Source organism: Maylandia zebra, linkage group LG14 (assembly GCF_041146795.1).
Source record: "Maylandia zebra isolate NMK-2024a linkage group LG14, Mzebra_GT3a, whole genome shotgun sequence".
Lineage (NCBI taxonomy): Eukaryota > Metazoa > Chordata > Actinopteri > Cichliformes > Cichlidae > Maylandia > Maylandia zebra.
In genome coordinates this window covers 14,725,078-14,735,692 of record NC_135180.1, presented here as the reverse complement: position 1 = coordinate 14,735,692, position 10,615 = coordinate 14,725,078, and the positions used below count along the sequence as shown (strand labels likewise).

Here is a 10,615-nt window from a genome sequence, read left to right as displayed (position 1 = left end):
ATGAACCGGCAAATCAGGACGAAATGAAAATCAAACGAGAGGGGGTCGACGGAGAAAGGCAATTATCTCTAATGAACAACGTTTGTCCCTAGCACACAGTCTCAATCAGATCAACCCTCCTCCCCTCAGTCTCTATTTACGCTCTCTGTTCCCATCTCCATCACAGTACTTGTTCCTCTGCCTCTCGCTGTGCCCTCCCTTCCTTTTCCTGTCATCACCCCATCCGCTCCACGGAGGGACTGCAGGATGCTGGAGGAGTACAACGGTAACAGGTGTCTCATCATTGCGCTAATAACAGGCCACAGGAAGATGTCCACACATATATTTTTATAAAAACCAATGCAGAGATGACAACTCCTCCATCATTCCCTTATATTCAGTCATTTCACGGGTGAATCACCAGGCATAAATAATTCTTGAGACGAATGCCCACACAGTTGCCACAAATGACCAAATCTTCCATTTAACACCAGTTCAAAACTTACATAAAGCTAAAGCTCGAAGCAATATGTGTTCTTTTTCTACCCTCACACTGCAAAAGAAGTCCTGGCATCGAATACTGTCTGCAGAGATTATCGATAATACCTTAACTTTTCCTCTTAACCCGTATCCAGCTTGCAGTACATATACAGATGCATCGAGCAGATCACACTGTCTCCTTACACCAGTAACGAACTCTCATTCATCAGCTGGAGACTTCGGCGCGCATAACACACAATTGCACAAACAATCTTCCACACTTAAACAAACCCCAATGAAGCATGTAACTGGTAGCTTGTGCCTGGCTGTACGCTTGTTAGAGAGATATCAGCTTCTGTTTCTCTGTATTACTGTGAGCAAAGAGAATGCAGCTGCTTCCCATTATGTGCATAGGTGGCTGCTCGGGATGCGTGTGCGGCGGTATTCATAATCATGTTCTGCAGTATCACATGGCAAAATGTGTTTATGTTGCAGGTGCAGACTGAAAGTGAATCCATTATTACAAGAGAACAGGCTCCCATGATGTATGAATAAATCAATATCTAAGCCGTAACCCCTGCAGCACCGTTTATCTAGAACAGTGCACGTGTCATTGACTTCACCCTTTTATCCAAACCGCTTTACAATGTCAAGAGTGCTTTTCAAGCCACCGATTTCTTTTTATCTACTTTTTTGTGTGTGCAAGTTGTACGTGGGTGTGTGTTTGTTGGGTCATTACCCAGTCAGCCTGAGGACACAAGAAGCCATTATCCGAGGGAGTCTGCACACTAAATGTTTGATAAGCCTCTAAAGCGGATGTCCTGTTTCTCCTCTCATATAATACACATGTCATGCAAACATGTGTAATCTAAAGTCGCAGCTACAGTTTAAAAAGAAATAAAAGTTCCCCAGAATTTCTTTTTTTCATAGTTAAGACAGTAGGATGATAATAATAATAATAATAATATTAATAAAATCCTCCCCTGTATGTTTCTGCTGCAGCAGAAGCAGGAGTGTAAGCGTGTCGGCTCAGCAAAGCACTGAGAGATGCCGAGCAATGAGTCATGCAGCAGTCTGATTAGCTTGCTTTCCTTCCCTTCAAATCCAGAGTTTGTTAGAATCACCCGTCTGTATATCTGTAAAAATTAATATAAAAAATAAACACTTGAAAGTCTTGATGGTATTTTCTGTTTATTATCAAAATAGCTGTAAATTGTATATAAATCAAAATTTAAAAATATCAGTAATATACTGGTAGTTGTTACTTGGTACTAAAAGCATTACCTTACGATTATTCTTCTTAATGCCTCAACCCGTGACCTTAACGGCAGTAAGTATGACAGTTTGTGTAAATATTAAGTCCTTCATTTAAATGTTACCTGGCCACTTTCCCTCAGAGGAGATCTCTGAAAGCTGACATTTTCAAAGTGCAGGCTACCACGGAGGAATGTCACAAAATATTACACATCCTGCTGGTTTCTGGGAGCAGTAAACTGGGGGGCAGCAAGTCTTCTGGCAGCTTGGGGATTCCATCCAGGACCTCGAGATTTGGCAAACAGGAGAAAACACTGAATATGAAGAGAGACAGAAAATGAGTATAAATTAGTTTATAGATACACAGACATTATCCTCTAGAGCAGACCTGGGCATTGTATGGCCTACAGGAAATATCCGGCCCTTTGGTTGTCTCCAGGTCGATGGGAAATTAGGATGCACACATAAAAAAGTACACATCACACAGTTTGTCCCACTTCAGTCACCAAACACTCTTTGAATAACTCCCCGTTAGAGACCAACTTAATGTTTTTTTGCAAAATCCCAATACAACTGATGCTTTTATTTTGAAACTGCAGTTTTTTTGTTTTGTTTTTTTAAACAATAAACTTGGCATTACAGTGTTAGGGACTGCATTTTGAACTTCATTACGAAACTGAACAAGAATGTGACAGATGAAGAGCGGGAACAGACATCTGAATCTTTTATCCAGGGATGGACCAGTCAAGACCAACATTGACCCCCCACTAAGTCATTCTCTGATGGGGAGTTCATAAAGACTTTGGTAGACTCTACTGTATTAAGGTAAACAACATGAATTGAGGAAGTTGTGGGAAATCTGGAGCTTCAGTCTGAGCTTTTTCCTGCTGGGCTTAATACGAGAGCTGTGATGTCCAACACAGCCACTGGGACAACATAAATGTTGGCGATTATAGAGGAACTGGCAGCAATGCACTCAGTTAAAGGGACTACAACAGGGAGTGATTTGTTTGTGGAAGTGAGTGGATGTTTGGATAGGCGGGGGCTGAAATGGGACAAAATGATCAAAACGTGATAAATGTTGGTGTTTTTACTTTGCCTATTTCACATATTCACACTCTATTTGTAACCAGTAGTGGTTTAATTAATACTAAGCAGAACTGAGTTCAGCCTCTGGTACAGTCTGATTACCGTGCACGGTAGTCCTGAGTGAAGGTCACTGGGTTGCGGGTCAGGTTCAGGGAACGGAGTGGGCTGTTCCCCAGAGCTCCCAGTCCCCCCAGGGAACCAATGGCGTTCTCAGACAGACAAAGGTGCTCCACTGCGGGGAGCTTTGGCAGCTGACGCAGACACACCAGGTGGTTACGGTGCAGGTTTAACACTCTGCACCTGCTCATGGCAAACACAAATACTGCTTAACTTTTTGTTTCGTGCCAAACAGTACAGCACAGACAAGCATACTCAGAAAGAAACAAAAGAAAAAAGGTAAGAAAACACTAATTAGCACACAAACAGTCCCATCACAGGCTGAACAGAAGAAATATTACATAACCTTCACTTATTTGTTCAAAAGCACTGAGCTACTATCTTTAAATAACATAATTTTAAAAAGTGCAATGTGAGTTTCAGAAGCTGACTTCAACACTAAACCCACGTGGCCAACGTTATAAAAACAATGATGATTAATTATAGAATATAATATTGTTTGACAGGACATTTGTCTTCATTTTTAACAGCTAAATGGATTTAATAAAGCTATAATGAATGCTGTAGTAATGTCAGTCAGATTAATTTCAGTCTATCATATATGTATATATATATATGTGTGTGTGTGTGTGTGTGTGTGTGTGTAACCATTTGGAATTTCACAGTATGTAATATTCATAGTTCCTCCAGGGAGCTGTTCCAGATGAGGGCGTTGTGCTGCACCTTGGGTGTCATTTCATACCTTGGCAGACGTACAGAACTCAGGCTGGTGAGGGAGTTGTCAATCAGTTGAAGTTTCTCCACTCGGATCAACCGGCGGAGGATTCGGAGGAAATTTTCTTGCTGGAAGGGATCACCCAAGTCCTGATAGGACAAATTTAACTCCTGAGAAGAGACAGGTGGTAGAGGTGTCAGAAGCAATCTTTGTTGCCCTCTCCTCCTCTTCTTCTCAGTTTGCACCTTCACTTCTTTCCTTTCCGCAGCTATGTCTTTGCTCTTCTGTGCTATATATGACATCTTTAACATCACACACCCACACATATCCTGCATGCTAGCTTACCAGACAGTTTTCCCAGTTCTCTTGAAGCCTCTCCTCCCATCTCTGTCCTTGTTCCTCTCTTCTCCTGCTCCTCCCTTTCTCCAAACAGATGCCACCCCTCTCTTTTAGATGTAACTCATCTTCTGATGGCCCTTTGATTATAATGTAAAAATTTTTTTAAAAGTCTTTAACAATCTTCACATTATTATTCATCTGGTGAAGAAGCTAAATTAAGAGACTCGAAAGTAATGAAAGCAACACAAAAATGGCAGCGACACAGCTTCTTTAGAGGTTTTCTAAAACGGTTCATGAGCTAGAAAACTACAATTTCTTTTCTATTGCTCTGGTTAGGTTACAGAGGTGGTTTTCTCACATCAGCCACACACCTTCTCTAACCCTGGGGCACGTCAGCTGGTCACCTGTGACATCACACTGCTCCAGGCCATGCCACAATGCAAACTGGAACCGACTTGATGGAAGCTGATGAGAAAAGATGAAGAGGAGAACAGGGTGACAGACGAGATACGCAAGAAATGTGTTACTATCTGACCACTTCATTAGGTACACCTGTTCATCTGCTTGTTAATGCAAATAGCTAATCAGCCAATCACATGGCAGCATTTAGTTATGTCGAGACAACCTGCAGAAGTTCAAACAGAGCATCAGAATTACAAAGAAAGGTGATTTATTTGACTTTAAAAGTGGCATAGTTGTTGGTACCAAATGGGCTGCTCTGGGATTTTCAACACAACCATCTCTAGTTTACAGAGAATGAACTGATAATTAATACATATCCAGTTAGCACCATTTCTTTGCCTTGCTGATTTCAGAATTAAGAAGAGAATAGCCAGGCTGCTTTGAGCTGATAGAAAGGCAACAGTAACTCAAATAACCACTTTTTAAAGCCAAAATACTGAAACTGAAACTGAGGCAGATACTGATGTTGACATGGGTTCACCAAAACTGGACAGCAGCAGATTGTCAAAATGTTGCCTGACAAGTCTTAATTTCTGCTTCAACGTCAAGATCATAGAACCACAATTTGGTGTGAATGATGTAGAAGCATGGAACCATCATGCATTGTATCAACAATTCAGGCTCCTGTTGCTGGTGGTGTAATGTGGGAAATACTTTATTAGCACACTTTAGGCCCCTTAAACTGAGCATCATTTAAACATCACAACCTACCTGACCATTGTTGTTGACCATGCCTTTGTAACCATTGTGTACCAATCTTCTGATGGCTGCTCACTGTACTCACATGGCCTCCATAATCTCCACATCTCACTCCAATAGAGCACCACTGGGCTATGATAGAATGGGAGATTCTCATCATGGATACGCGGCCGACAAATCTGCAGAAACTCTCAGAAAATTTGGTCAATATGTACCAAATTCTCTGAGGAGTGTTTCCAGCACCTTGTTGAATCTGCGCCACGAAGGGAAAAGTCCAACCTGGTACGAGCAGGGTGTAACGCGGGTGTGGGGAACTCCAGGCCTCAAGGGCTGGTGTCCTGCAGGTTTTAGATCTCACCCTGGGTCAACACACCTGAATCAAATGTTTAGTTCATTACCAGGCTTCTGGAGAACTTCAAGACATGTTGAGGAGGTAATTTAGCCATTTGAATCAGCTGTGTTGGATCAAGGACACATCTAAAACCTGCAGGACACCGGCCCTTGAGGCCTGGAGTTCCCCCACCCCTGGTGTAATGCATGAAGTGGCCAGCGAGTGTAGATTTCCTTCCTTGATTAAATACGTAAATAAGTGCCATTCGTGAATGCACCATTCTGCCAAGTTTCAAAGCTATGATATCATCTGTGACACATATGCAGTCACAAATCTGCAGACACCTTTCAGTGAGGTGTGTTGTGCAAATGACACCAGTTATGAGCCATATTCTCCCCCCAAGTTTAATCACATTCCCCTAATTGATAGTCAAATTAATTTCAGCTTCAAGATCAGGACAGTCAAATAACTGACATGTCAATGGGCAAAAAGAGAGCGATACATGGGAATCGTTTAGAAGAACAGGAGACACAATTAAGTTTAATCTACCATGGTTGCCCATTAGTCCAACATAAACTTTATTCCCCGAGCATACAGAGAGCATGAAGCTAAAATCAGTGGCTCATTTATAAGACTATTAACCAATACTGCTACCTGTGAAGGTCGACAAGAGCCGCTACAGTTTTATTATCCTGTAATGACACCTTGTCTTGCTGACATCATCCTTCTCTTTCCTCTCTTTACGTATCAGCGCATGCATTCTTTCCCCAGTTTAGCCCTACCCCCCGTCTACAGGGCTGTGTATCACATCAACTGTATAAAATCAAATAGCAGCTGTTGCTCATAGTTTCATTAGTGAGTTTGTGAATCTCCTTTCATCTTCTAATGATAAACATTAAAATATTTTCCATTTATGCATTTTTTTCCTCAAATGAAGACTATTTAAAAGTCATCTTGGGATATTTATGCAAATATTTATCATATCAAATGAAAAGTTATGATCCTATGTTGACTGTTTTTGGGATGCAGCAGCCTTGACCTTATCAACCCTTTTATACTCATCCTGTTCACTCTTACTGTGTAACTCTCCACTCCCTCCGCCTGGTAATCTAGACACAGGAATGACCCAAATCCAGCTAACTGTTGCTCCTCCTTTTCCAGACTCTCCAGTGTAAATGTTTTCTTAAAGGTTTCTGAACAGTGTGGGAGACAATAATGGATGTAATCTAAATGGGAAGTGCGTATGATTCATTCCCTTATACAGTCTTTATATCACAATATCTGACAACATCTAAATACATTAATAATTTTAAAAAAAAAGCATCCCTGTCTCTACTAAAACAGGAGCATTAGTCAGTCATGCACGCAGCTCCAACCAGAAGGCCTTTTTCTTTTGCAAATAATTATTTAGAGATGCTATTTTGCTGCAGGATTTTAAGCAAAACACTTTGAAGTTGTTTAAGACATGACATACAGAGGGGTTTCTTTTTTTTTCAGCCCAAGTGGGAGAACTCTGCATGGAACATAAGAAGGATTAGGTGAGGAGTGATTTCCCCCCCCCCCCCATCTTTCTTAAATCACATATCAGCGAGAGTAAGAGAGTGAGTGAGAAAACACTCTGCACAGTAGTCTAGGCGAGAGGCCAGTGGCTCGAGGGTAAAAGAGCGAGTGCAGAGAACAGACTGAGAATATTATTCAGCTCAGAGATGGCTAAAAGAGAGAGGGAGACGGGATGAAGGCTGTTTAAGATGAAGGAAGGAGGAGGCAAAGGAGAATTTGTGAGGGAAGGGTAATCACAGGTTTATCCAGTGTGTGCGTGTCACTTACGGGTGTAGATACTAGTCCAGAGTCAGGACTTTGGTCCACAGACAGAGGTGTGCCTGTAACCCTGAATTCAGAGCCATGGGATGAGTGGGATTTGGGGAAACTGCCAGTGAGTGTGTTCACACCTGAAGAGCTGAGAAAAGGGGGAGAAAAAAAATAAAAAGAGAGACAATAATTATCCCATCTTCCATCCCTGTTTGAAGTGGAGCTGTTCTTTGGTAATGTAATCCCTGGTGTGTGCTAAAACCCTGACCACCGACCGAGTGGTTAGGGTTACACTGAACTGGGCCCGACAATGCAGATTAGGACCCGTTGCCATAGCTCCAGAGGACACCTGAGCAGGTGCTATTAGGTTATCATAATCTGTGTCGGCAGGGGGTAGCTGGACCCTCTATAATTGATACTGCATGCCCTGTGGCGGTGTGCTAAATAGTTATCATACAAAAGAACTGCGTAGATGATACAATATTTATTTATTTATATTTAATTAAATATATATAAATTAAAGGATTTTTAAATGTTATACCTACGTTTTAAGCTAAACTGGCTTCGTTTTTTTTCGTACATATTCGAGGTCCAATAAAAAATATAGAGAGCAAATAAACCGACTATTACTGTGATGAACTAAATGAAATGCCAGGCAGAGGTAAGACGACTGTTAAGGATATTATCTCAAATTTTCGAGTTACTGACTTCAGTCTAAATTTCAACGACTTTTTTAATTTTATTGTTATTATATTTTATTTTTTCAGAAGAAACAAGCTTCCACATTTCATTGTAGCCATTTGGCTATGTCACTGAGGGCTAAAGCCAAGTGTTAGCAATGGCATTAATGAAGGTTTCTCCCTATTTAGGTAGAAAACCTTAATTAATGGGCAAATTATTTCACATCGCACAAGGTGCACTGGATGAAAAAGCTACACTGACGGGCGTCACAGAGTGAAGCTGGTGTCTGTCATGCAGACAAAGCTGATTCGCCTTACCTTTCTGACATGTCCCAAGAGCCTTGTGATGAATTTTCCCGGCCTTCTTTAGCACATTGCGGACGGCTCGCTGTAGCCCTGCAGCCCCGTGGCTGTTACCCATGGAGCCCGCCGTGTTTGTTAGGATTCACCCAGCGAGAGTTGACCGTCCTGCTGGCCGGCTGTGGCTCTGCAGAGAGAGACTGACAGCAGTGTGGGCCCAGAGCCGGAGCTGCCAAGGGCGCTGCTCAGGCTTATCACTCAGGACAGGTAGAAATTAGAGCAGAGTGCGCGTGAGGGCCGCACCACGCGCTCGTGAAGCTGTTATTCAAAGTTCAAATGGATTGTGACAGCTAGTATAACGAAGGCTTTTCAAAAGTGACAAAATCACAAATGAGCCTGCTGAAACGCAAGTTTTTGTCAGAAAAATGTGACCTAGTGATCTCTAGTTCTTTCTTTCTTTCGTCTTTCTTTGCCACAGAGTCTCCTCCTCTCGTTTTCTCGAGCAAATGCCTGCCCAAGCAATACCTCGACATATAACTATTTACAAAGTGTATCAACTCTAAGGCAGTTTACATATGTGTGTAAATTACTGTTAATGTTCACTCGGTATTGTAAACCTTTTGGAAGGCTGACCATGCATTGCATTTTGTGAGTTAAATTGTAGCCACAAACATGATTATCTCTCCTGCTGCTGGCACACATCAGTGGAATAAATCTATAAAGCCAGACCAAACAATAAAACGGAAATTCTTAAAAACAAATTACTGCAAATATTTAACCAGCAGCTGTCCATATAGACAGCAGCTAGAGAAAAGTCTTTGTATTTTCTTGTAGTTTCTGTACACTATGGGGCAGAAGAGGTAAGAGAGGAGCACACAATGAAGGTATATGGAGCAGATATCATCGCTGCTCGTTTAAGACGTTTAGATTAAGAATACCTTCTTAAACCTTATTGTTTCTCCATAGTTTAGCTTATTGAGTTTAACATTTAATAGTGAATCTCACTTCTCACAGTTAAGTGAAAACACTAGGAACTGCACAGCAGTGTGGAAATGAGTCCTTGTAACTTTGCATAGAGCTTTGGCTTATTGTTAGCTGATTTAGTGCTTCCGATGGACAGACTCATTATATGATAATCTTCCTTAATAACTTTAAGAAAGCCAACTTCATTTTGTGTGGCAAACGTAACAAAAGATGTGCACATAAATGTTACATATAAACACATTACATATAAACAAAAGGAAAATATTTTTTAATCAGGATTCTTTTATTCTATTTAAGATATATTAAAATACCGACAGTTTCCTGAGTACCTGATAGTGATCATGACCAGCAGCATGACCAGAGCACAGGTCTCACTCCCTTCACCAGCTACATGATCTGCGTGCATGTGTGTTCAGGAGGGTTATGCAGGCTTGAAATAATTCCAAGATGCCTTTGGTGGAAAATGACTGGCTCTACTCCAAAGGCTTCAATAGCTAAAGCATTGCGTGTTTATCATTCACTCACTCGTTTCTTAAAAGACACAGCTGGAGCTGGTTTGGCGCATTAGTGGTTATGCAGCTTTAGAATTAGGGAAAGGCCTGTTGTTTACAATCCGCATAAGCTGTCGTGTCCTTGAATTAAAAGTGCGTTTAACTTTTGGTAACACTTTATAACACCGCCCACGATGAAAGTCGTAATTCCCCAGCACCTAAATCAGATTTCAACATTTTTAATATAATGTAGTTATATTTACATGCAAGTACTTAAAGTCAGGGACATTCGAATAAGGGGCTAAGAAATCATGTTTTTGCTGGAAACAAATAAACAATTATACTGTAAGTAAATTTAAGCACTGCATAATTTCCTGGTAATTTAGTGGAAATTAAAATACATATGTACATTGCACATTTTGGGGTGTGGGCTGTATCATGGAGTGGCTTAACCTGCTTAACTATTATTACAGGAGAGGAGACACACATTATACTCCAAGTAATTTTATTACACCTTGAGTAAAAATGGACAATTGAATAATAGAGAAATCAATTATGCACATCAATTTAATAAATATCAAATAAGAATATATAGAATAAGCCACTCCAAGGTAACAAGGGGAAACTGTTTGTTTTTCCACAAAATTACCAAGAAAATAGACAGTACTTAAAATTATTGATGCAGTCCTTAAAATGACTCCTTAAATTTACTTACAGTATTATTATTTAAACCTTTAAAAAAAGCATGTTAATATATTTACATTTCATTTTAAAATTAAAATGGACTAAAATTCCATTTAATTACAGGGAAATTACACCCTTAGTTGCATGATGTATTATAAAGTGGTACCTACCTTTAAAAAAAAACAAGACAGCAAACAACCTC

At 40.6% G+C, this 10,615-nt stretch overlaps 1 protein-coding gene across 1 annotated transcript; it reads right to left on the bottom strand.

The window, feature by feature from the left end:
* Positions 1 to 1,645: 1,645 nt before the first annotated feature.
* Positions 1,646 to 8,599, bottom strand: LOC101465397 (uncharacterized). Its single transcript, XM_004561368.3, has 7 exons — positions 8,273 to 8,599; positions 7,293 to 7,422; positions 4,345 to 4,438; positions 3,980 to 4,110; positions 3,662 to 3,804; positions 2,905 to 3,102; positions 1,646 to 2,027 (listed from the first exon to the last, which is right to left on the bottom strand). The coding sequence occupies exons 1-7, from the start codon at positions 8,281 to 8,283 to the stop codon at positions 1,910 to 1,912; spliced, it is 825 nt and encodes a 274-aa protein (XP_004561425.2). The 5' UTR covers positions 8,284 to 8,599; the 3' UTR covers positions 1,646 to 1,909.
* Positions 8,600 to 10,615: the final 2,016 nt, after the last annotated feature.

Bases quoted from the DNA above. Each gene is read 5' to 3' on its own strand.
- LOC101465397 (XM_004561368.3), bottom strand. The intron at 4,439-7,292 runs GTAAGTGACACG...TTTTCTCATCAG, and splicing joins CTGGACTAGTATCTACACCC to CTTCCATCAAGTCGGTTCCA. The intron at 2,028-2,904 runs GTAATCAGACTG...CTTCATATTCAG, and splicing joins ACTCAGGACTACCGTGCACG to TGTTTTCTCCTGTTTGCCAA.